Source organism: Lynx canadensis, chromosome B1, assembly GCF_007474595.2.
Source record: "Lynx canadensis isolate LIC74 chromosome B1, mLynCan4.pri.v2, whole genome shotgun sequence".
NCBI lineage: Eukaryota > Metazoa > Chordata > Mammalia > Carnivora > Felidae > Lynx > Lynx canadensis.
This window is the reverse complement of record NC_044306.2, coordinates 31,809,452-31,835,423: the sequence shown is the minus strand read 5'-3', so window position 1 is coordinate 31,835,423 and position 25,972 is coordinate 31,809,452. Positions and strand designations below refer to the sequence as shown.

Genomic DNA, 25,972 nt, shown 5'->3' with positions numbered 1-25,972 from the left:
ACATCGTGATTTGCCACTTTCCATATCCAACCCAGCACTGTACTCGTCTTTTTGTAATGTCTCGTTGGTTTTCTCATTATGACAGTGGAACATACCTACTTTGGACAGTTTGGAAATTATAGAAAAATATAAAGTAAAATATTAGCATTGCATAACCCAGAGACAGCCACTGTTAATCTTTGGTGTGTTTCTAGCGTTTTTCTATGGATGCATGTTGTGTAATTAGATTTTATATCCGTAGATCTTGTTATCCTGAATTTTTTTTCACTTACCATTATAGCGTAAGTACGATCCCCTCTCCTGTGTCATTAGAACTTTGTCAAAACCTAATTTTTAATAATGGATTTTAACCATTCCATTATTCAATATTTAGGCTATTCCTAATTTTTCACAATTGTAAACAACGCGCAACAAATATTTATCTTTTTAAGGGATTCGTGCCTACAATAAACTGTGGTTTACATGTCTTTTAATTCTCGGTGACTCGCTCATAGCAAGTACTCAACAACAGGCAATCACGTTTTTGCTGACGATCCAGGAATTACACTTACCCAAATCAAAACAATCTTTGGGCCAAAGAAAATCAGGGAAGCAAGTTGCCTTTGCCTACCTCACTCCATACAAGCATGGTCCCAAACACCACTTGGAGGCCATCAAAGAAGTTGTCTCCAATGATGATGACCATGGCTCCTCCCGTGGTCCAGCCTTCGCTCGGGCTAATGGCTTTGATGCAGGGGGTAGCTAGGAAGATAGGAAAGGAAAAGTCAGGGCTGTCCTTTGATGGTTAAAATTTAGAGTTTGGGGGATTGGCTGCTCTTGAAAGCTGTTGGTTATTTCAAGTTCAAGTTGAGCTTTGCTGACTTGCCATCATTCCCTAATTGGTTGCTGGTTTTCACCAGGTCATTAAAGCCTAATGAGTTGACCACTATATATGAAAACGTGGAACACTTAGCTAATTGTGCAAAGGGTGTTTTTAAAACCCTGTTGTTTTCCCCCATATTTTTATAAGTTGATCACACTAGAAATGTGTAAATCCCTTTTCTCTCCCCACCTCCTCTGCCCCAAGATGTTAAGATTTACAAGGCCTGTTAATGTGCTAGCGAGAGGAGAAAGTAAAATCTATCATAGTTGAGTTTTTTTCCGGCTCTATTAAGAGACAATTTCTAATCAGTTTCCTAACTTTGTAGGAAGGATTCCACCCCCCCCCCCTTCTTCCATATGTTCAAGGCCTCTGGACTTTACATCCCAACAGGAACCCAATATGGTTTTCAGGCCATAACTAAAGTCAATCCATCACTCCATTTCCAAAGTTGACAGGGTCAAAGGTGGAGGAGAACTTTGGCAGGACTCCAAAAACATGAGCCCCCTTTGAACAGCCAGTCAATCACATCCAATCAGTCAAAAGAAACTGGATGGGTTCCTAGTTCTGAACCCTGGGATTTTCTTCTCCCCTTTCAATGCCCACTGTGGGAGAATTAACACCACTCCAAATTCTTTACTGATTCAATCATTTTCTTTCAGTTCATTAATTCCTATTTAAATTGATACAAGACACATTTTAAGGGCCAAGCTGGAGCGGGGGGCTGGTGGGCAGTACACAGCAAAACATCACAATAAAATAGTAGCCTAGGTTAGCCATTCACCCCCTATAACAAAGCCTTACCCAACCCCGGCGAGTTGGGGAGTGTGAAAGATGGAATTTACTTAGGTATTTGTCAGTTATCTTCCTTGATATGCTTTAATTTTTTGGACAACTTGAAGTTGAACAGTCACCACTATTTCTGACGACTCTAATGCACATGGAAAACTACCCAGAGCAGATCATGATTTCTTCTTGTCCAAGCAAACAAAAATCAATTAGTGTCAATTTCATTCTGCACATTGTTTTGTTTTGCCCACAATCTGTTTAAGGGTACATCTGACACTTATTCATACATGTCTGGCAAGGTAACGTTCCTGTTTAACCAAGATGTCATAGGCCCACGTTTGCCTGAAATGCCCGTCTAGCAAAAAAGAAAAACACAGAACTGGATGGAGGAGACGGTGAGGCATGGGGGCCTGAGTGTGGGCTGGGACGTGTGTGGCGTTGCAGCAGAATAGGCAGGCATCGTGTTTACAACTTCACTTAAAACCCACATGATCTTGTGTGCTTTCCCCACTCCGGCTTAGACATAAATGGAAAATTCAAGCCAGGACAATTGCAGACATCTCGACCTGTGTGCTGTTCTCAGCTCAGACAGCGGGCAGCCCTACCTTCTGACGGGTCCAGCCTTCTCGCTCGCCGTCCATGCTTGGAGTTGTTATGAACAAACATGTTGTCAGAAACAGCCAGCACGTGTCCATCCACATTCACCGTTGTTGACAACACGACCTGCGTATTTCAGGTGAAAGTGGGGTGGGGGTGGAGTTAGTTGTCCATAAAGTAGTAGAGGCCGTAGCATACTGATCTGCCAGACTTCCCCATGGCTAATGAGAGACGGAACAGAATCTTGGGCCGGGGCCATGCCCTCAGCATCTCAGCAGGCCATCCCCTCATAATTATGGCAGAGCCTTCTGGAGAAAGAGGCCACCCTTCGCTCACGTGTTGTTACGTATTTGCACACAAACCACGCCCAGGTGATGAAGTGGGGAAACTGGCCATCCGCCTGCTGGTTCTAAAAACCTCATTCTCGGGGCGCCTGGGTGGCGCAGTCGGTTAAGCGTCCAACTTCAGCCAGGTCACGATCTCGCGGTCCGTGAGTTCGAGCCCCGCGTCGGGCTCTGGGCTGATGGCTCGGAGCCTGGAGCCTGTTTCCGATTCTGTGTCTCCCTCTCACTCTGCCCCTCCCCCATTCATGCTCTGTCTCTCTCTGTCCCAAAAATAAATAAACATTGAAAAAAAAATTTAAAAAAAAAAAAAAAAAAAAAAAAAACCACCTCATTCTCAGGAGTGCCTGGGTGGCCCAGGAGGTTGAGCATCTGACTCCTGCTTTCAGCTCAGGTCTTGATCTCATGGCTCATGGGTTCGAACCCCCCTTAAGGCATGGACTGCCAGCGTGGAGGCTACTTGAGACTCTCGGTCTCTCGATCTCTCTCTCTCTCACTCTGTCCCTCACCTGCTCTCACTCTCTCTCTCTCTCAAAGTAAATAATAAACTTTTTTCGAAAAGATAAATAAGAACCTTGTCCTCTACCACAGGACTTGGACAATCGTTCCCAGCTGACCCTACATCTGTAGTCACACCAAGGAGCCGATTGTGTGTGCTCAGGAAGTGAAGATCTCGACACCAGTGGGGAGGTCATTTCTCCCAGCTTGGAAATGGGTTCTCCCACTTCTAGCGTGTGCTAAAGCAATGCTGGGCACCAGGACGCTGCCCGGGGAGTGGTCTGCGGTGGCCCCGCCCACTCGAGAGCTGCGGCAGAGATGCTCTGATCTTTTGGTGAGTGGATGAAGAAGCTGGAAGTCAGTGTTGAAAATGTAGGACAGTCGGTAAATCTAAGCAGAGGAAAGGGAAGGGATGGGTGTGGAGTAGTGGAAGGGCATGGACTGGGAATGAGACAGAACTGAAACGCCACACCTGCTCTTCCCCAACCTTGTAACCTGGGACGAATTACTTCACCTTGTCTAATCTCTTTTTTTCCTCATCTGTAGAACATACACAATAATGCCTGTCTCAAGGGCTGAATAAACAGAGGAAGGATAAGGTGAGATATTTCACGTAAAGCGTTTGGGGCAGGGCCTGGCACATGCCAAATCGGGATGACGTCCGACCCTAATTGCCTCACCTCTGCCTTGTTTGACCTGTCAATAGGACAGGTGACATTACTCAGTGAGCCCCTCCCACAGCGTAAGCTCCGGGGAGCCTCTGGAAAGGCAGGCACACAGGCTGGGTACCAAATTTACGAGGCAGGGTCCCTACCCTTAAAAAGCTCACTCTCAGGCCAGAGAGATATGGCTAACACATCAAACCAACAGCATGCAAAATGAAATCCAATTGAGTTCTATGTGTGTGCCTTAGATCAGGGGTGCAGGGGACATTCAAGACAGAGATCAGTCAAGGCCAGAGCAGTTGGGAAAGCATAGCAGAGGTGGGTGGATTTGAGTGCACCCACCACCTACTTGACCCAGGAAGACGGGCCATGCTAGACATGAATCTTTTTATCAGTTATGCATGCAATTTTTTTGAGAAAGTAACGTGTTATATACATATTCATGCATATGTATAGACCTCTGGAGGAAAGACATTGAATAGGTACATAATGAGGAGCCGTATTTAAAAATGACTCTTCTGTCTACTCCCAAATTAAATTTGCTGATATTCTACTGGTAATTTTTCTGCACACCCCTTCCTTCCTTATTAAATGAAGGGCGGGAGGAAACCTTGACCCTGCCTTATCTCTAATATGAAATAAGATTCATTAGACGGCACTTAAAATTTTCCACTACGAATACTTTCCAGCAAACAAAATAAACAGAATAGCGTAATAAATCCTTTCTCTAAGTTGAAGTTTACATACATTGAAATGTACAAATCTTTGCTGCACAGCTTTGACAAAGAGATACATTCAGGTAATTCACACCATATCAGGACAGTGAACATTTCCATCTCCCCAGAAAGCTATCTTGTGTTCCTTCTCAGTCAGTCCTATCCACTGCCTAACCCCCACCCAAGAAAACCCTTCTGAATTTTTTTTTTTACCTTAAATGGAGTTTTAGATGGTATCTTTAAAAATTTTTAATATATATTTTAATGTAATAGGGTTCAAGAAAACCCCCATAAACAGAAGTCCACAAAATATTTCACCTAGCCTGGTGCTGTGGGCATGACAGTGGCATATAGGAATTTTCCAGGGACATAAGTGGGCTTCAGTCATTCATCCCAAAAGCTTACAATGAGCTCCTGCTACGTGTTGGGTATTACGCCAGGTTCTGGAGATTGAAAGACAACAGAACGTCTTCCTAGTCAGCTACGTGTCCTTCCCACACTTCAGCTCCTGACTTGGGAGTGCACCACAGGTACGGTGTCCCTGCCTCTCTGTGACATCAAAATGAACTTAAAGGAACCTTAGTTGTCACTCAGAAAATTATCGTCTATTAGCTCACAAATCAGGGATGCAGCCTTGTCTAGCTCCGGGTCTGTTTTTAACTGTGCCCAAGTTAACACGTTAGGAGTCTGGGGAAAGTCCTTCCCGAAAGTTCCTATCGTACGGTGGCCACTGTAAGATGTAGACATCCATCACTCTCTCACACATGCGCAGAGGCACAAGTTCTTATCGGGACAAGCATCAGATGGCATCATAGTCAAAGGAAGAGAGAAACTAAGTCTCCTAGCGCGGGGTTAGGATGAACACGAAGGTTGAAAGCACTCACCTCTGTATACGCTCGCCCTCTGAAAACAATAGGAGAAGGCAGAGGAAAAAAAGAGGAAGCGGACCACCCTTGTAACTTGTGTGTGCGAATGGATTTTCAAGGACATGCCTGCCACCTGTGGGAAAACCTGAAAACGCAAGGGTGCTTCTGGCTTTAATTGCCAATGAGCCGTCCTAGGCACAGTGAGGGGAACCCTAGCCTGTCTGAGGATTATGTGGCCAGAAAGAGCATTCTCTCTGAGACCACGTTCATTCATTCCACAAGCTCCTTGTCATACTGTACTGTAACGCTCCTCGTGCATCCCTGCCACAAAATGTGGGGCTTTCTCGAGCCAGCTGATTTCATCATTGTGCATTTGGGTGGAGTGAGATTCAGTTCCAAAGTGAACATTTCCCGAATGACATACCCTGATGGTTCAGATGCACTTCATTATTTTCTATTAACAATGGAAATAAATTTTAATCTCTTGCTGGCTAGCGCTGGCCTCTCGTGACAGCAAGGGAATTAACCTGAATTATTTCAGTGTCTGCAAAATTTATTACAAGATTTTAAATTATGTCCAAATGTATGTGCGTGTGGGTGTGTATATATATAGATACGAGGCAAGTTCCCATTTTTAATACTCCAACCTATCTTAGACTGTGAGGTATCTAGGAGAGCCTGTCAGTGAAACGGACTTGGCAAAATGTCGAGGACTTAACGTTCAAACTCCACCGCGTGAAACCAGACATGTTTGTTTGTTGCTCTCGTACATGGAGGCACACGCCGATATTGACTTTTACGCGCATTCCCTCTACTCCTGGAAGCAAACGAACCGCATCGTGGAGGCGAAGACGCACTTGGTACACTGAAAGCTTCGAATTTAACTTCCTTCCCTGTTTTCTGGTGAACGATGACAACACCGATATTATTCTATTCAGACAAGTTAAAGTTTCTGAATGTTCGGGGACTAAAGGAAGTAGAATGTGCATTCCAGCATCGCCCCACTCCCAGGCCTTCCCCTTCCACAAGCCAACTTCTTTCCCCTAGTGAGTATTTCCTGGGTCACGAAGGCTGACCTTTTCCATCTGGAATCAATCAGTCAACCCCTGACAACTTCCTGAAACACCTCACTCCATTTCCTGTTCTCTCCCCCTTCTCTCTTTTCCCCTGGTTAGCTTCACTCTTCAAAACTGCAGGCCACAGCAGCTTAATGTTAGAGGGTCAGACACAGTTAGACTCCAAAACACTACACAAGGACACCTTTGACCTTCAAAAATCTTTACATCTTAGCTAAACAAATCAAGGTCAACATTTCTTACCATTACCTTGTTAACTATTTGTATGCATCTCTGCCAACGATCTTCTGATCATATAACCATCAACACTACTTGCTATCTCAAGCTCATAAGCTGATCTGTTTTAGAAGTAGCAAACTTCGGATTGACAAAGGAATACCATTCGGAGGTTGCCGAAACTGAAAACCACGAGTATTATGGCAAACCTATGGAGAATACGGCCTACAAAAGAGCTTCGATGTCTCATCAGTGCCTCCGACCACCTAAACCTGATACCTTGTCTTTTCTGAAGCTGTCAGGCTCTCTTGGAACTCCCGTTCTGCTGGCACAGCCCGAAAGAATGCCAATTAGGAATACAGATGTCCATAATTTGTGTGGGATGGACCCCCGGTCTTAGCTGCTGACACCATGACAGCTTTCATTTGTTTCTCATATCTGGTGTATCTGTATTTTAGCTCAAAGCTCTCAAAGGAAAGCCTGCAGATCTGAAACCCACGCTACTGTAAATTATAGCTCTCCCCAACTGAAACATTTCAGTTCAACCCAAAAGCAAAAACTATCATATTCATGCAAATATTATTTATGACATGGCACTTGTAAGACAAGTTTCCAAGAAAGAGAAGTAGGGATCCGTTGAAACTGTTTGCATTTAAAAAAAATTTTTTTTAATGTTTATTTTTGAGGGAGAGAGAGAGAGAGATAGAACGCAAGCAGGGGAGGGGCAGAGAGAGAAGGAGACACAGAATCCGAAGCAGGCTCCAGGCTCTGAGCTGTCAGCACAGAGCCCAATGCGGGCTCAAACCCACAGACCGCAAGATCATGACCTGAGCCAAAGTCGGACGCTAAACTGACTGAGCACCCAGGCGCCCCAAAATTGCTTGCATTTTTTAAGTGACAGTAGCTTTGCACTTCTCGCAACTCCCTATTTTGCGCCGCGTGATCTCTAAGTTTTGGTGAAGCCAAATCAATATGCACAGACCAACTGGAGAGTGGCCGTGTGCGTTCCGTTCAGAATCAGCCAATTCAATGGCAGTTTTCGCTACATGAATAAAAAGTCTGTATCTCCCCTTGAAAAGTACGAGAAAGTTGTAAGAACAAAATTTACAACTGTGTTAGCAATCTGCTAAAAGTACCCAAGAAAACTGATTGGCTTCCTCAAATTATATTTTTCTTCTCATTATCTAAAAGTACTCCCATGTCCCTCGTTCTAATAATTTATACAAAGCAGGAGCTGAGCCGTAAAGAGGTCTCTCCTGCCTATACAAGGCCACGGCGGGAGTTACCCTTTAGATGGGCACATCCATTCACCCGTACAACCAATTTGCCACGAAAGGAACTGTCCCTTTGGTATCAGAATGATAGCATGCAGCCTGGGAACCTTTACCAACCTGACTTATCCCCACCCTTGAGGTATTTTTTATGTCTCACTCTGAGACGTCTTTGGCTTTTTGGAACATCACGCTTTTGGTTTTCTTTTTAACATCTCTCCTTCTCAAAGCTCTAACTGTATGGCTTCGTTGAATTGCTTAAGTCAGAGGAACGACCAGCTTGGATTCTACCCCCAGCCAGCCTTTCTCAGCTCCCACCCAGGTGTTCCTACAAAGGCCCTAAGCCTCACACAGGAGGGTGAAGGAAAAAGAGAAGTCAAAATGAAAAATGGGTGGAATGACTACACGATCTGCTTTTTGAAACAGACGAGAATCCTAGTGTCTGTCGTCATGAGAGAATAATTACACTGGTTAGAAACCTCCCCATATGGATCAGAGCTCCTGCTTTGAAAACACACCAGATTCCACCATCAGTCAGACACGTTTCCCCTCCATTTCAGTGAGGGTCATGCACCTTCTAGCTGAACGTGGGGCCTTTCGTAGTTTAATCTCAGTAAAGCTACACTACGTAGCATTTATAGCACACTCAAGGTGGAAGGCTCTCGTATACCTACTCACAAACACGCGTCCACCAAGCTACATAAAATGGCCTCGAAAATTCCTGTTATTTTGCCAAGTATGGAAAAAAATTCTTTATGACATTTTACATCTGGAAATGGAATTAAATTCATGATGTGCTTTTCCCTTATAACTGTTCAGTTGCTATATATGTTATTTCAGCTTTCCCAAAGCGTAACTATTATGTGGGATTTTATTTTCCACCTGTGGTAGGAGGAAAGAGACATAGAGACCATTAAAGGGACAGAGAAAATCAAGACAGACTTCTGGTTGTGGTAGGCAACCAAGTCTGGAGTCCACAGCACGAGAAAAAAAATACTCCACTGGTGTTTTTATACCCTGGCTAATTCTCGCATTCGACAAGGGGACTCTGATGAAACAGTTTTGTCTAAGCCTCCGTTAATTCAACCCAGGCTGACAACAAACAATTGGCTACTGAAAATTGTTTCTCCCCACCACTTTACTCTTGGCACACGTCGTATTTTCAAACCAGATTTAAAGACCAGATTCTTCTTTGTTACTGGACTCCAGGGTCTCCAAAATTACCTTTAAACACCTACCCCACAAGTATGGATTTTGTCATCTTTTTTTTTTTTTTTAAAGGAATTCCCAGAATTCTTAGCAATCGCTGCTGTTTTGTATTCCCTAAGGCTAAATTTTCTGTTCAGTTAAGGATCAAGTGCCGAAGGAGAGAACACAAAGTTGAGTGCTGTTGAGACAGATGTGGGGCATTGTGGGACTGCTTGCATGAAAGGAGGGGGGACCATGGCATTAATGACATAACTCCTGAGAAGACACTTGCTGAAGTAAGAAGACAGCCCTATGTTTCAAGCAGTCAATGGTATTTTTTGACACTCCCAGTGACATTCCCAGTGACACTCCACGGCTACACGCAATGGAGACTTACAGAAAACATTGTCACGGCTCCAAGGAGCTTACCAGGTAGTTGATGAAGCATAACAAACACTACACATAATCAGAAAAGATGACTATATAGTAATGCATAATTGAAGACCAAATTGGGTGGCCGTTGGATACCCTAGGAGTCCAAAGGTGAGAAAAGTTAACCCGAAGGCAGTAACCACCATTTTCATCAAGGACGTGAAACTTGAGATAGGCCTTGAAGAGCTGAAAAAGTTTGGTTACATGACTTGAGGTTACTGAAATCATCATTCTGGAACTTAAAACAAAACAAAACAAAAATCTAATGGGCATAAGTGCAGTAGTATGCCAAAGACAGTTTCTGCTGGCATATTTTGCAAATTTGGCTTAGGATGGCTGTCTTTTAGAGCCTGTTTTTTGGGTTGTTTTTTTTTTAAGAATTAAATATGTACAAAAATCAAGTGGCAATTTTTTTTCCAACCCACCTTTCGTGTCATTGGGGAGCCTGCTTTACAACTACATTTGCCCCATCTCAAAGGTCAAAGACACTTGCTGCATCCACCCTACCTCATTTTATTCCATCGAACCCATTGCTTTCCCCGTCCAAAACGTACTCCGAGCGGGATGGTTCTGGTCAAGGGCTGTATTTTACTAGCAAACATTTGGAGAGCCACAAGGGAGCCTTAACATATTTGATGCAGTTCTCGATTCAGTTGGGCCATTTTCTTCCACCAAACTCTGCCCACCGGGGACCTCATGAATCACCTGTCGCTCATCAAAAACCAGGAGCATGCAGTCCCCATAAGCAGCTAAAAATCTACGCACTCTTATTGCAAAACTAAAAAAGCTTTGCTTTTCCAGGAAGTTCTGCATCTGATTGTTCTGGAATGCGTTCAGAGGTAGGGTTTAGGGCCCAAGCTTGAGTCTCCTAAAATGCTGGAGCATTTAAGCTTTGTTTCCACTTACCTGAAATCTGACGTGTCCTTTTCCCAAAAGTTATCCAGAGAGCTACTTGCTACCACTCTCCCTTTTCTCCCCCAAAGAAGTCAAAACACATTCCCTATGGGGGTGAGTCAAATCTTTTATCCGCCTGATTCTTGTCCCCATTTGAGATGCCAAAGGTCACGCGTTGGGGGGGGGGGGCAGCAGGGTATCCTGCCAAGCAGAGAAAAGCTTGAAGTGACCCACAGAAAGCCTTCCCTGAGCTTAAAGCACTAGACTGAGGGAAATATCCTCAGCCCCTCGGAGGGTTGTTTTTTTTTTTTCTGACTCCAGATAGATAATTATTCTTTCCTGGACTCTCTGGTTTATTTTACCACCAGATCATGGACTCACCTGTTGATTAGAGAGGCCATAAGTCAAGTGATTTTCATTATGAGCTTTAAACCTGCTACTCAGTAGCCCAGCAACCTTCCAAGGGTGCATGAGATCACAGAGCAGCTGGGGGAGCTCTCGATTTGAAAGATTTGAACTGAAGAAACCTGCAGGCAGCTGGAGCTGTATTAAATTTTTACCATTTGGAGTTCATTTAAACTCTCGTTTCCCTCTTCAATGGGTGTGAGAGAAACATTCAACATTTTTTATTTAAGGAAAATAGATGGTGGTGCCATTAAAACGTTTTATATAAGAACTGGGGGGTTAAGAAATCGTAAGGGTTTGTTGGATGGATCCTGGCCCTGTTCCAAGACATGAGCAGCCCTGCCCTTCGCTCATGCGTTGTTTAGTCACACAGACTGAGGGCTGACGCCCAGCTGTGGGGACTGGGTGTCTCTGTCATCCACATTAATTTCCCGGTTGTTCCTGGGCAGTAACGACTGTATCCGGGCCCCAGGCCTCTCACATTATCCAGCTACCACAGCGATGCCAGTCAGGGCTTACGCGGCCTCACTTCCTTTCTTCATTCTGATGGAGGAGATCTTTCCGCCTTCCGTCCCCTTCTCTCCACATCTCTTCCTCCCAGGTCTGGCAGACCTAGATGTATCCTCAAAAGGCACAACCCTTTCTCTCACCCCCTCCAAGTACCCCTCAAAACCCCCTTCTGGCAGGCCCATCCCGGGATTCTGTGAAGATCCCTATAAACAAGCAGGAATCGACTTAGCACTGATGTCCTTCCCAATCTGGCTCCACGATGACTTTCCTTTCGTTAGAAATGGATGCCCGTGCCCCTCCACATATCTTGCCCGATTGTCTCTTGAGGCCACGGGTGGTGAGACCTGTCTGTATATATTTCTCAGTCCTCCCCCTAGAATCAGCGTATAAACAAAAGTTATGATTTTGGTGGACCTAATCCAAAAACGGAATCATTTAGGGGTGAACCTGAGGCATACGAGAGTCACTCAGAAAAGTTCAGCAAATGACAGTAAGGGTCTTTATCCTAACTACACGAAAGCTTTAGGTTTAAACGAAGGCGTTCATTTCATATTATGCTCGGGTGAGAGATATCTCAAGGCACATGCTACTAACTTCAGAATGACTAATGGACAAGTTGGTGCTATCTATATGATGGAAAATACTGCAGCCCTCTACAGTGATCAGGCCTGTTTAGTTTTTTTTTTAATTTTTTAAATTTATTTTTGAGATAGAGAAAGAGCATGAACAGGGGAGGGTCAGAGAGAGGGAGACACAGAATCCGAAGCGGGCTCCAGACTCCGAGCCGTCAGCACAGAGCCCGACACGGGGCTCGAACTCACGGACCGCGAGATCGTGACCTGAGCCGAAGTCGGACGCTTAACCGACTGAGCCACCCAGGCGCCCCTGATCAGGCCTGTTTAAAACAGACTCCTTTTTTTAAAAAATGTGTGTGTGTGTTTTTTTTTTAATTTATCTATTGAGAGAGAGAGAGAGAGAGAACACGAGCAGGCGAGGGGCAGAGAGAGAGAGAATCCCAAGCAGGCTCCGTGCTGTCAGTGCAGAGCCTGACACGGGACTCAATATCACAAACTGAGATTCATGACCCAAGCAGAAATCCAGAGTCAGACACTTAACTGACTGAGCCAGACGCCCGAAAACAGAGTCCTCGTGAGGCAAGGGGAAATCATGGACACCCAGGCCTTTAAGCTTCCCAATATCAAATAAGTAAGTGATCTGCTGACGTTAGTGTCCTCTTACAGCTGATGCTCTAAAAAACTTTGAAAACTACATGGAAGAGTATCCCCACTGACTGCTATCGTAACGGCGGGTATCGCTTAGTTCTACCTCAGCTGGCCTTGACCACACCACTGGGTTCTGACAGTCAGGGCGAAGACAACTGGCCTCATGCTGGGCCCTGTGCTTTCAGGCAGGTCACTTGAAGACCACGGGGAAGCAGAGCTAAGCCATGTAAATCACTCATTTATCATATTTTCCCTGGGTCTCCCCCTCCCGCCCCGGGAGATAAGTCTCTAAAGGGCAGGGAATTGTACCTGTTTTGCTTGTTGACGTATCTCTAGCACCTAGGATAGTTCCTGGCAAAGAGAATTTCCTCAACAATACTGGTTGGGTGAGTGAATGAAGGAGGGCATCTATGTTTTCATTGACTTGGGGCAGAAGCAGTCCGCCTGTCTATGAGAATGAGCTGGCAACAATTGCCCTGATTGTTATCAACTTCCGTGCTTTCAAATCTGAATGGGGGAAATGGCAACATATTTCACTTCTCCTTGTCTTGGCTTGATTTTCTTCTGGATTTTCCAACTGCCTGCTCTCCACCCACAATGCAGCAAAATAAAGAATGGGGTTCATCACGTCTAACAGGCCTGTCAGCTTAAACTAGGCACAAATTTCTTTTCCTTTTCTTCACTGAGCTGTTAATCTGGGTGTTTCACCTAACTGTTCGATTTCAAGAAGGGCAGAAGTGATTTTCTGCATGTATGGTCCATGGATTTAGATACGTTGGGGACCACAGATATTTTACTTTCCCTTTCTTCCTTCCCTTTTTTTTCTCCTCCCTCTTAAAAATGTATCTGATAACAATTTATTGAGCTCTGCAGAGTGGCTGGCATTGTGCTAGGCACTGGGGAGAAATACAAAAATTAAGAAGACATAGCAGTTACCCTCAAGCAGCACAGTCTCAGACAAACAATAATGACAAGACAATGTGATCGATGGTATAGAAGAAGCGTGGAGAGAATGGTATGATGTACAGAAGAAGGAGGCAACCACTCTGTCCAGTCAGGAAGAGTGAGAAAAATGCCTCACAAAGGAGGTGACACTCAGGTGTAGTCTCTTTTTTTTTTTAATTTTTTGAAAAATGTTTTAATGTTTATTTTTGAGAGAGACAAAGCGTGAGCAGAGGAGGGGCAGAGAGAGAGGGAGACACAGAATCCGAAGCGAGTTCTGGGCTCCGAGCTGTCAGCACAGAGCCCGACGCGGGGCTTGAACCCATGAACTGTGAGATCGTGACCTGAGCCAAAGTCAGAAGCTTAACCGACTGAGCCACCCAGGCGCCCCAGGTATAATCTTGAAGCATGAGTAGAAGTCACAAATCAGAGAGAGGTGAAGGGTTCTCAGGCAGAGGGGTGACTGTGTGGAAAGGTTCCAACTAATATTCCATGTCATAGAAATCAGCGAGAGGTGCCTAGTGAGTGGTGGGTATATGGAAACATCAGGAGATGTGCGTGACAGGAGCACTGCCTGGTGTATCTATGAAGAAACTATTCAGCCTTTTAAAACCTGAACTTCTGTCTAGATACTTATATTCTTTTTTTTTTATTTTTTTAACGTTTTATTTTTATTTTTGAGACAGAGAGAGACAGAGCATGAACGGGGGAGGGGCAGAGAGAGGGAGACACAGAACTGGAAGCAGGCACCAGGCTCTGAGCCATCAGCCTAGAGCCCGACGCGGGCTCACGGACCGCGAAATCGGACGTTTAACCGACTGAGCCACCCAGGCGCCCCTAGATACTTATATTCTAAGCAGAGGAGTGACATGTTTTCAAAGTTAACTTTGGCAGTAGGGCTGGGGATGGACTAGACAAGGAAGGAGTAGAAGCAGGGACCTATTGCCGTTGTTTTCAGGAGGAGAGATAGATTTAACCGCTACTTGGGTGGAGGAAGTGATACTTCAACGATAAATGAGGAGGGCACAGATCCAGAGAGGAAGTACTGAGATCTGCTGTGAACATGTGCTCATTAGTGACACAAGAGAAGATGCCCAGGAAGAAGGTAGAATGGTAATTCTGCAGCTCCAGAGAAGGGTGAGGTCTGAGGACAGGGATCCAAGAGCCACCTGGGAACAGATGGCATTTATAAGAGAATGGGAACATCATGAGGGAATTCCCAAATGAACAGGTCCTCTTTGTAAGGGTTAACTTACATGGAGGATGCCCGTTTGGTAGATGAATTTCATTTGTTTAGATCAGGGGTCCATGGAACCCTAAGAAACATTTCAAGAGGTCTGGCCACACCTGATATTTTAAGTAAAACTTGGTTTCAATGTAGCTTTTGGTGGGGAAACTATAGCTTCTACCAAATTCTCAATAGGTTGTGAGCCAAAAAAGGATTAAAACCTATTGTGTTTTGATAAATAGACATATGTATTTGTATAGGTCCAAGATACTTAGGACTTGAACTGAATTAAAGAAAGGTTTGTTTTAGGTTAGAAAATGAATGTAATATAATGGTTTTGTTCTCATGTGCTCCTTTTTGGAAAAAGAATTTGGTTCCACCAGTGTTTTGGAGACAGAGGAAAGAAGAGGGGTGAGAGAGGAGAGGGAGGTTGATTGGCGTTGTGATTTGGTAAGAAGAGATTCATATTTTTATTCTGTTCACATCAAATCTCCACAAAAGAAGGCTTCAGATTAAATATGTTTGATTGATCACTTAACAAAGTAGAGAAGTGAAGTAATTGTCTGTATGGTTTAAAAGTGTTACCTTTGTCATTCTGAGTAAGATATGTATTTTAGAAATTCCCAAGTCACCATTCCTTCAGATCACAACCTGCCCCCTGCCCCACCACCATGATTACCTACAATCTCTGGTTTGGTTCCATATGTTGAACTTGACCCAAGTCTCCCACTTGACCCTGATAGCCCACAGTCATAGTCAAGGCTTTTCTCTATGCAAAGAGTAGTCATTGAAGACTATACTCTTAATAGAATCTGAGCACAGTATAAAAATTATCATTTCTTCTTTGCATCAAAGAACACTATCCAAAAAGAGAAAAGACAATGATGGAATGAGAAAAAATATTTGCAAATCAATTATCTGATAAGGGCCTAGTATCCCACACATACATATATATATATACCCACAGAACTCAACAATTAAAAGACAAATAACCCAATTAAAAAGGGACAAAGGATTTGGAATGGACATTTCTCCAAAGAAGATACACAAATGGTCAACACGCACATGAAAAACTGCTCCACACCATTAGCCATTAGGGAAAGACAAATCAAAACCACAGTAAAATACCACTTCACCTTCATAGGATGGCTAGAATTAAAAAAGAAACAAAGAAACAAACAAAGAGACAAACAAAAACCAGAAAATAACAAGTGTTGGCAAAGAGATGGGGAAATTGCAACCTTTGAACATTACTGGTGGGAATGTGAAATGATGCAGCCACTGTGGAAACCAGTTTGGCAATTCCTCAAAAAGCTAAAGATAGAGTTAACGTATGACTCAGAAATTCTACTCTTAGGTATATACTCAAGAGAATTGAAAACATACGTTCTGTTTGCACATGAAAAAACTTGCACACAAATGTTCACAGCGGCACTATTTATAAAAGCCTAAGTGTAGGAACAACCCAAGGGTCCGTCAACGGATGCACAGATAAACAAAATGCGGTACATTTTTACAACGGAATATTATCCGGCCACTAAAAGGAATGGAGGACTGTCACAGGCTACAGCACAGATGAGCCTTGAAAACATCATGCTAGGTGAAACGAAGCCAGACCCAAAAGGCCACAGATTGTATGATTCCAATTCTATGAAATTTCCCCAAGAGAAAAATCCACAAGAGACAGCAAGTGGATTTGTGGTTGCCAGTGGGTGGAGAGAAAAGAGAATTGGGAGGTGTGGGGTTTCATTTGGGGATGATGAATGTTCTGGAAGCATATAGCGGCGATCATTGCACAACACTGTGAATATACTAAAGGCCACTGAATTGCACAATTTAAAATGGTTAAAATGATGAATGATATGTTCTCTCTGGGGTGCCTGGGTGGCTCGGTCGGTTAAGCATCCGGCTCTTGGTCTCACAGCTCATGAGTTCAAGCCCCACATCGGGCTCCACGCTGAGAGTACACAGCCTGCTTGGAGTTCTCTCTCTCTCTCTCTCTCTCTCTCAAATAAATAAACTTTTTAAAAAAGGATCAATGATATGTTCTCTGAATTTTAACTCAATAAAAAATACAAAAGAAAATTGCCGATTGATGTTAGCTCTACCCCCAAAATAAGACAATCAGAATCCACAAGCTTAAAAAAAATCTTTCTCGTTCTTTGCAGAAGTTAAATATTTTCACATGGGATGAGAACTCGCCATCATTCTGAGATCAGCAATATTTATTCTGACCCTGTTGAAAGCTCAGACACGTTGAAACCCTCACTTAGTAAATAACCGAAGAAGTAGAGGAAATATGAGCATGCGTTTGCTTAGTGGGTACGTTTCCAAAATTTGAGAAAAATAAAATGACAAGGCTTTCTATTAAAAGCCTCTTCACATTTATAAGAGCATTCTCAAATGCAAAACTCTTTGGAAGTGATGGTAGTGAACAGGAAGATAGGAATGCAAACTGCCAACCTCTCCTCCCGACTCTGTTTCTTGGGGAAGTGAAAGCCAAGGTCATTCTGGTCATCGAGGTACTTTGGAATTCTTTTGCATCTCACACTTTTTTTGGACTGACATGCTGTACTATTGCATGTGGAACATGGAATACCATAAACTTCCACCTTGCACAATCCTCCTTGCATGGTCCCCAAGAAAGCTCACTTTATCTCCATTTGTCTTCACGGCATACGGCAAGGGGAAGAAATTGTGTGATGGAGAGGAAGAGAGGCTGGTAATAGTGTTCAATAATGCGCAAAAAGTGGGCCAGTGCCAGGAAGATAGTTCGATAGCCATCAGATGGTGGGAAAAAAAAAATGACAAGAATTTTCTTTTTTTTTTTTTTTTTTTTGCAAAGTAGTTCTCTCACCGTGTGTGCACCCACCTCCCCTGGCAACTCTTTAAGGACCCTGTTCCTAAACCCGAGAAGCTCTCTGAGCCTCGGGCGGGAGCAGCGACATTATCTGTGCGGTCCAGCGCAAAACGAATACGTGCAGCCCCTTGCTCAGAAATGATCCAGGTTTTTCAAAAAGTCAACAGCAAAGCGCGCACCTAGCTGTTGTACACAGTGCAAACCCGCGGTCTGGTGGAAGGGGTTTGAGCAGACAGACGCTCCTGGCTCCTGGTTCCATCACATCCTTCCTGCGATTAGAGGCAGGTCACTAAGGTCCTAGAACCTCACTTTCCTCCCCCAAAACACGAGTTTAATAATCCCCATCCCTTCCGTTGCTGCCGGATTTTTTTTTTTTTTTTAAGTCTCAAGCTTGAAGGCTATTGTCTAACGTGTTTTCAATGTTTCCACGGGGAAGAGAGCGCTGTATGTTTCGCCGGGGTGTGAATGGCAGGAAAGCCTTTTGGTGGATTAAATATGGGTCCTTCAAAGATTAAGGAAGGGGGCCGAGGGGGACTGCACTTCCTCTCATCTCCTAGCTGACACACTTTGCCTCTCTCTGTGTTTTTATTAGCTCGTGTCCTCAGTACATCAGTGGCAAGGGTGATGAAACCGGTGGCAGATTTAACTGCCAGGCAGCTGGGTCACTGCCCCGTGGGTCTTGTTGTCATGCTGCGATCTTAAAGTGACCACGGCTGTTTGGGCTGCTGCTTTCCCAAAGGCTCCGAGAGAGACCACTGAATAGTTAATCGGTGGGAAAGGAAAGGAAGAGGCTGTTGCTTGCAGAAAGCACAGAGAAGCCGCTTTGAAAAATCCCAAGGTGGCGGAGTATCAAGAACACGGTTCCTGCTGTGGGCAGCTGTGTGTGCGAAGGGCAGCCTGAGGGCTTAAAATCAAATCTCCAGCACGGGTTGGTGCCCCTCCCCTGGGGCCTTGGCAATAGAGGCCGAGGGCCTAAGCACTACAAAATGAAGAAACCCTCAATGCTACGGGATGAGGGTTATCATTTAGAGTTATCTTTATTGTTAGCAGCATCGGTGAATAATGTTTTCTAAGGCAGAAAAAAAAAAAAAAAAAAAGAAGCAAGTGCTAAAGACTGGGAAAACAGGATGACTTATTTAACAGGAAAAAAACCGCAGGCCCCTTACCTGAAACCTTCTCATGTCCCTCGGGTTTCCTGCTGTTTTCAAACAATTCTGATTGCACTTGAGGAAAAATTTGAGAAAGAATCTGCGAAGAGAAAGCAACGTGTTACACTCCGGAGTAAACAGTTTTTAAGAGAAAATAGATCTGCATTATATTAGATTTGATTGGAAAGCGATTGTGTTTCAAAGTCTGGGGAATTTCAGCCAGCCGCCTGGGAAGGAACACCCTGCCCCAACCCACTGCAATTTGCAAATTTGGATGTTTGCAATCCCAACTCTGCTCCATCACCCGTTGAGGATTGTGAGGTGGCTCCCAAGCTGGGCTCCTGGTTGTCTACCCGCCCCCCCCACCCCGAGTTGCAAGGGCACTCTGTCTCCCAAAAATAAGCCTTCCAAGGCAGCAGTGACTCCTGCCGCGCAAAAATGTCTTGCTCCGGGGTAAAAAAAAATGGCATGACTTCACCCAGAATCCTAGGGTTCCTCACGCATGTGGCTTTCCGCGGGCCACACACACCTTCACGCTCGCACACCTCACACATATCCCCTCACCCACAAAAGGGCCCCTGATATTTTTAACCAATGTATATAAAAATCAGAAAACGGTATGTTGCCATCCAAAGGCAGATCGGTCTGTGCAGGAATACACTGGGGTTTTTATGATTAATAACAAGTGTGAATGTCCTCTCAGACCATCTGTAGATTATCCCGAAAAATACAAAGGCGCAGCACAATGGTCTGAGGTTATCATTCATAAGGCATATTTTAAAGCCCACAGCCTCTGAAATAAACTATTTGTGCAGGTTTAAAATTGGGAACCTTTAATCAGACAAGGACATGGAACAACAACAACAACAAAAAATGGCAGAGGTGGTCTTTTCAGCCATTTACCTATTTCATGTTTTGGATTTTGTTGCAAAACACAATAAGTTTCTCATTTATTTCACTTGCAGAGTCCTTTTCCTTAAAAAAAAAAAAAAAAAAAAAAATCCAGCTTTTGCAGTGTTAAAGTCCCAGGTGAGCTAGGCCTATTTCCCTTTCTGTTACTATGACAACGAAATTTTACCGCAGTCCCAAAGTCCCTCCAGAACTCTCACATCCATGCCTTGAATTAGAACTTTAAAGGAAAAGATATACATTTTTTTCCCAGGATTTACCAACAAAAATAAGTGGAAATCAACAATGCTTCCAAAAATTCTATTTTAAAGCAACGGCTGGTGAGATGCTCTCAGGGTGACCTTCTGTTTATTTTCATTTTTTTTTTTTAAAGAATCACACAAAAGAATTAGAGCGCGCTCCGGTTAATTGTATGTAGCACTTAAAGAAAAAAAAAATAATAATAGCCCTGATGGAAAGATAAGCAGTACACGATAAAGGAGGAGAGAGTGGGAAAAGTATTCTGCACAGTGTTTGCTGTGTTGGAGTCTCTTTTACTCCAGATTCGCTAAAAATATTTGGCCAAGTGCTCCTGACCCCTATCTATGAATAAGGTGGGGTGTGAATTTGGAAATAACAGCTAAATTTTTTTTCGTTCTGTTACGACATCTGCTTTTCACTTCTCTCTTTTAATCTTTGCTGGGGCGGGGGTGGGAGTGGGGCGTGGGGGGTGGGGCGGGGCGGGGGTGGGCATTACTTCCGGTGCCATGCAGCCACCGGGGGTCTCCAGCCGGGGTACCTCTGGAATGACAGGGCAGAGAAGATGCCCCGCACTGCTTTTTTATTTTTTTTTTCTTTTGCCCCTCACTGCTTTACGCAGTGTCCAAATTCACCACCTGCCTTTGCTCCCTAAAATGCAGTGAAATGCCTGCCCGTAGCACTCGGAGACCGAGCAGAATTCAAACCTTTGATTTTTGTGAGGGGAAATGTCGCTCCGTTTGTACATTCTCCGCAGAGGCAGCTACTGCCACTCACGACTCACGGAGATCCTTTAAAACTTGCTTTTTCTCACAGGAGTCCCCTTGCAAACAATAGCCCTCCCCCCCCACCCCCCATGGGTGATTTACACCTTTTCCCCTCCTCAAACCAAATCAAGTGCCTTTTCTTACCAAGTCCTTGATGTTTGGAAAGTTTTGCTTCAGCGGAGCTCCTTATAATGCACTCTCTGTGTGCTAGACTTTCCCTTACCTGCCCTACCCTCTCCCTGAAACGTATCTGGTGAAGACATTAATGTTCGCGAAGGCATTATTACGCGCATGGTGTGGTAGGTGGAAAAGTGCAAAAAAAATAAATGCTTACAAGAAATCAAATTGATTGGGGGAAACGAGGGGCCTGCCGAAAGGCTCGATTCATTTTCAATTAGGAGTTCTTTGGATGGAAAGTTTTGACTCTTTTGCTGGCCTGGGATTGGAGTTTGTAACCTAGACAGCTCCCTGCACAGTAGGGATATAACCCTCTGTTCACAAAGGAGAAGGGAGTGGTGGCGGGGGGCTGGGGGTAAGTCAAGCGGGGAAGGAGAGAGAGAAAATTCTCTTACATTGTACAGTACTTTCTAAAGGAAGGCACAGCGACTTCTAAATGGCTAGCTCCAGAAACTATGGCCTGGATATTTTATATGTGAACCTAAAAATTAATGTAAAGGAATTCTGGGGTTTACTGATGTCTCCAGTTTTTTCTCTTCCTTTTCCTGCTGTCTTCCACCTCCCTCGCCCACACCCCCTCCACCCACCGTGCTCAGGGGCTTGCTAGAGAACCCTTTACTAACTATACCATCCATTAGCCACAGGCAGGGAACAAATCCCCTGGGTCTGGATCCCTCCGAAGCCACAGCTGCCTGGAAAATGTCAGCACTCTGCACTCAGAAACGGGAAACCAAAATGAATTACAAGATTCGGACCAAATGTGCAGATTCTCATCAGGATGGATGTTGTTATTTCCACTTTCTCCAAACAGCGTTGACTCCATAAATATTATAGCCACTCAGCATATAGTACACTTTGCAAGGCTTCTGATCTCATTCCTGAGGAGCGAACTCTAACAACTGCAGGACTGTCCTTGTTTTATAGACCCGGGGAGGTGGGATCAGAATGGGAACTCGAGCCATCAGCTTTCAACCTGGTTCCTAGGTCCGCTGAGGCAACCTAAGGTACCAAAAGGCATTCCTGCACTCCACAAATATATATTAAATGCTGCCAGGATTCTAGTCTTGACCTGCTACCAACCAGCTATGCAGCCAGGTTACCTCACTTCCCTGGGCCTCAGTTTCTTCCGCTGGGTGTAACTGGATGATCTCCAGGGCTGAGGCAATATTAACGTTCTATGATCACAAAGTCAAGCGTGTAGAGCCGAGAGCCCTCCAGAAATGGCTGCACTGATAGAAGAAAGCACTGAAGACAAAAAGACCCCGATTTACTAAAGTCCAAGTGGGATGTTTGCAGGGTTTTCTAGAGATAGGGCAAACCCACTGATCTGAGATTGTGGAAAAATAACTAACTAAATAACTAAATAAGGCAGGACAGCTGATGGATGGAAAGTGAGGCATCTTAGGTGATGCCTTGGTCAGAGCAGGTGGTACCCTGGGGCTTGGCAGGCAAACTGCTGAGTGTCCATTCTCTCAAGACCCCTTCTGGATGCTTCTGAGTCAGGGGAAGGTGGCTCAGGAACATCACAGGTCAAAGCCACCTCTGTCCCTGCTCACCATTCTGGGTTGGACCAGCGGCTGAAGGGTGTCGGGATCACAGAAGGGACGGAAAGGAAGTTTGTCTCTTCTGTGCAATATCATGAGCTACGTGCTTCATATACAGCGCGTCATTTTTTTCTTGCAACAACTTTATGACTGATGAATCGTCTCACAGCCACGAAAAACAAAGGCACCAGATTTTTCAGACACTTGCCCAAGATCACACAGCTTGTCCGTGGCAGAAACAAGGATTTGAACCTGGGTCTTTCTCGCAGCAAGCTCCATCTGGCGTTCTATGTTTCCTGAACCAATTAGATTACGGCAATGATTGCACAGCTCTGTGAACAGGTTAGAAGGCATGGCGCTGTACACGTTAAATGGGTGAACTTTATAGTGTGTCAGTTATATCTCAAAACAGCTGTTTTAAAACAGAAAATGCTCAGGAAGGAAGGAAGAGGGAAGGAGGGAGGAAGGAAGGAAAAGGGAAGGAGGGAGGGAGAGAGGGACGGAGGGAGGTAAGGGGAGGGGGGAGGAAAGAAAGAGAACCACGTGAAGGATTCTGGTTTCTTGGTGAGAGGGCTATAGCATCGCAAGAGGGAAACATTAGGTCCAAGATAGTTGCATGGAAGTCAATGCCTACTAATGAAAGTCATGTATTTACCTATCTGATCGACTGCAAAGTATATAGTAAATTCCACAAAAGTTCAAGCACCATGGCAAATAAGATGGACAAAATCTTTGCCCTCATGGAGCACACAATCAACCTCTTCAAAATATACTTCTTCAGATTGTGAGAGGCGTCTGGAGACCCCTGAACATGGGTCTACGATCTCACGGGATCTCCTAGTACCCCAGAACTCTTCTTCTCCCAATCTGGAATACTGGAACACACATCACTGTTAAGAATAGAATGAAAGTTCTAGAAGGGTGGGTCTAGAAGTGTCCTGAGCCCTTCCCAAAAGGAACCTGAGTTTAAAACCAGTTGCAGAAATAGGGCGCAGAGTGACGGCCTGGAGGGTGGGAGAAGCGGGGCGGGCAGGATGTGTCTCTAAATCTAAGGAAGGGCAATTACTCAGTATTCACGCCGGATTCCAGAATTATAACCAACAATCCGACTAGTACGAAACACAGCAGAATTCTGTCCAGATTTGTGGTAGAGGTCATTCAATTCACCTCCCATTTGAAATCCGAGATCTAGCGCCTTCTAAAAAAATTGCAACACGAAAAGTGTTGCGGAGAGCACTGTGGGAAGACATGAACGTCTGCAAGGAAAAGATTAGACAGGGATGCGTATCAAAAGAATGTGAACTAGGGGCGCCTGGGTGGCTCAGTCGGTTGGGCGTCCGACTTCGGCCCAGGTCATGATCTCGCGGTCCGTGAGTTCGAGCCCCGCGTCGGGCTCTGGGCTGACAGCTCAGAGTCTGGAGCCTGTTTCGGATTCTGTGTCTCCCTCTCTCTCTGCCCCTCCCCTGTTCATGCTCTGTCTCTCTCTGTCTCAAAAATAAATAAATGTTAAAAAAAAAAATTAAAAAAAAAAAAAAAAGAATGTGAACTAGCACCAGTAACAGCCACCATCAGGTAAAACCTTACCCTATACAAAATAATGTGTAAAATACCTTTCACTTTGAAACCTTTTCCCTTAAAAAAACATATCTAATTCTGCCTATGCTGGAAATAATTTCTGCAGTACCATGATCACATGTTCCACACCACAGAGATGAGAATACCCCCACCCTCTCCAAAAGCCAAGAGCAAGGGGTACTCTCTCTGGTTCTCTCTCTCTCTCTCTGCCACGATGGCCACATAAGCAGGCTGGCTCACTGAAGCCTGAGCCATATGTAGACTGGATATGCCTCACAAACCGTGTAGGTGTTTAAAGGCCGAAGTCCAATGATTTTCGAGGAAGACACATGTTATCTGGATTAACTACTAAACCGCCTTTTCTAGAGTCCAATAAATTAAAATACAATTGGCTCCCACTGCTTGTGGGTGCTCCTGAAAAGAAGGTTAACTCCTGTCCTTTAAGGCACTCATACCACTTCTGAGAACTATCAAATGTAGGGAGAGGCCGGATCATCCAGTCACATTTGAAAGAAATGAGCAGTTGCCTCTCTTGTCCCAGGGCCCTGTCACGCTTGGATCCTCGGGGGACTAGGCAGGATGAGGGGCCGCGCTGGATGGACACACCTGCGGGGGCCATTTTCTCACTCAGAACGTCCAACATGGCAGCTCCCTCTGCTTTACAAGGTAGGAAAACCCCTAAGTGCTGGGTTTCCACTTGAGACCAGTAAAAAACATGATGATAATGCTCCAGCTTTAATCTAGGTCTTAACTGTAACATCCTCTTTGAACCTTCTGACAACAGAAAGAACGCATTTTCCTCTCCCAAAAGCCTACAACAGAATCCAAACCCAGGCGGCCAAAGTGAGATGAAGGGCAGCAGTGGGCCCCATGCTTGGCTCAAAGATGACATTGTCCTTGATAAATCTATTGATTGTTTAGGTATCGGCCCAAGGAAGAAAGGGCCCTGAAGCTTTAAGGGCCTTGTGAAGGGTCTCATTCAAGTCCACAAAAATTAAGAGACTCTGGGGGGGGGGGGGGGTCAAACTCCCCATTGGCTCTTGCTATGCCTTAAAAACTTGACAATGGGGCATCTGGGAATAGTTGGAACTTGACATCTGCTTGGTAAGATGACAGCCAACACAAAGGTTCAAGAAGATCCATGGAAAGGGGAGATAACTGAAAAATGTTGACTGACTGGGATCTTTAGGCTTAAATCAAATACTCATTTCTCTAAGCTGATTTTCTAGGTGATCTATTTATTTAAATAGTCCCTTAAAATGTAAATATAAATACATGAACAGAGCAGACAGAATCTTTAATCTCCACAGGCATCCCTATGGAAGAGTTTTATTACCATTAAAGTTTATCCACTTAGACTGCTTCGGTGAGAGGTCATTTCAGACCTGAAAAATGTAAGTTTACGGAAAATCTGGAAGCACTACATTGTCTTACTTACAACTACACTCAACCCCCTCACTCCCGATGGTTGAAAGACTAATTACGGAGATGATTGTAATAACAATAAATAAATAACCCACATTCATCGACCTCATATTATGTGCCACGTGTGATTGTATTTAACCCACCCACCTCTGACAGTAGGAGAATTAACATCTCCGTTTTACAGGGGAGAGGAACAACACTCACACAGGTGAGATTACTTGTCCAAGGTCAAACAGCTAATAAGTAGAAGAGCTAGGAGAGGAACTCCGCTTCGTCTGACTCTTAGAAAAACATGGCTCTGGTGGGAGGTTGGCTGTGCTTCTTTTTTTCTTGTTGTCTTTAATGTTTTTAATGTATATTTATTTTTGAGAAAGAGAGAAAGAGTGCAAGTGAAGGAGGAGCAGAGAGAGAGAGAGACAGAGACAGAGAGACAGAGAGAATCCCAAGCAGGCTCCAGGCTCCGAGCCAGCAGCACAGAGCCCGATGCAGGGCTCGAACCCACGAACCATGAGATGACGACCTGAGCCGAAGTGGGACGCTCAACCGACTGAACCACCCAGGCGACCTTGGCCGTGCTTCTTTTGAAGAAAAAGGTAGGACATACAGCCAAGTGG

The 25,972-nt window shown here is 44.6% G+C and overlaps 1 protein-coding gene across 1 annotated transcript in view; it reads right to left on the bottom strand.

The window, feature by feature from the left end:
- The window catches only part of EBF2 (EBF transcription factor 2), a 64,579-nt gene extending 40,003 nt beyond the window's left edge, over positions 1–24,576 (bottom strand). Inside the window, exons 1-6 of the mRNA XM_030314455.2 lie at positions 24,389–24,576; positions 22,526–22,716; positions 21,915–21,970; positions 18,743–18,850; positions 2,254–2,371; positions 611–741 (exon numbers count right to left, since the gene is read on the bottom strand). Coding sequence (XP_030170315.1) covers positions 611–741; positions 2,254–2,371; positions 18,743–18,850; positions 21,915–21,970; positions 22,526–22,716; positions 24,389–24,576 — 792 coding nt within the window. The remainder of the gene's footprint in view (positions 1–610; positions 742–2,253; positions 2,372–18,742; positions 18,851–21,914; positions 21,971–22,525; positions 22,717–24,388) is intronic.
- Between the last annotated feature and the right edge of the window lie 1,396 nt (positions 24,577–25,972).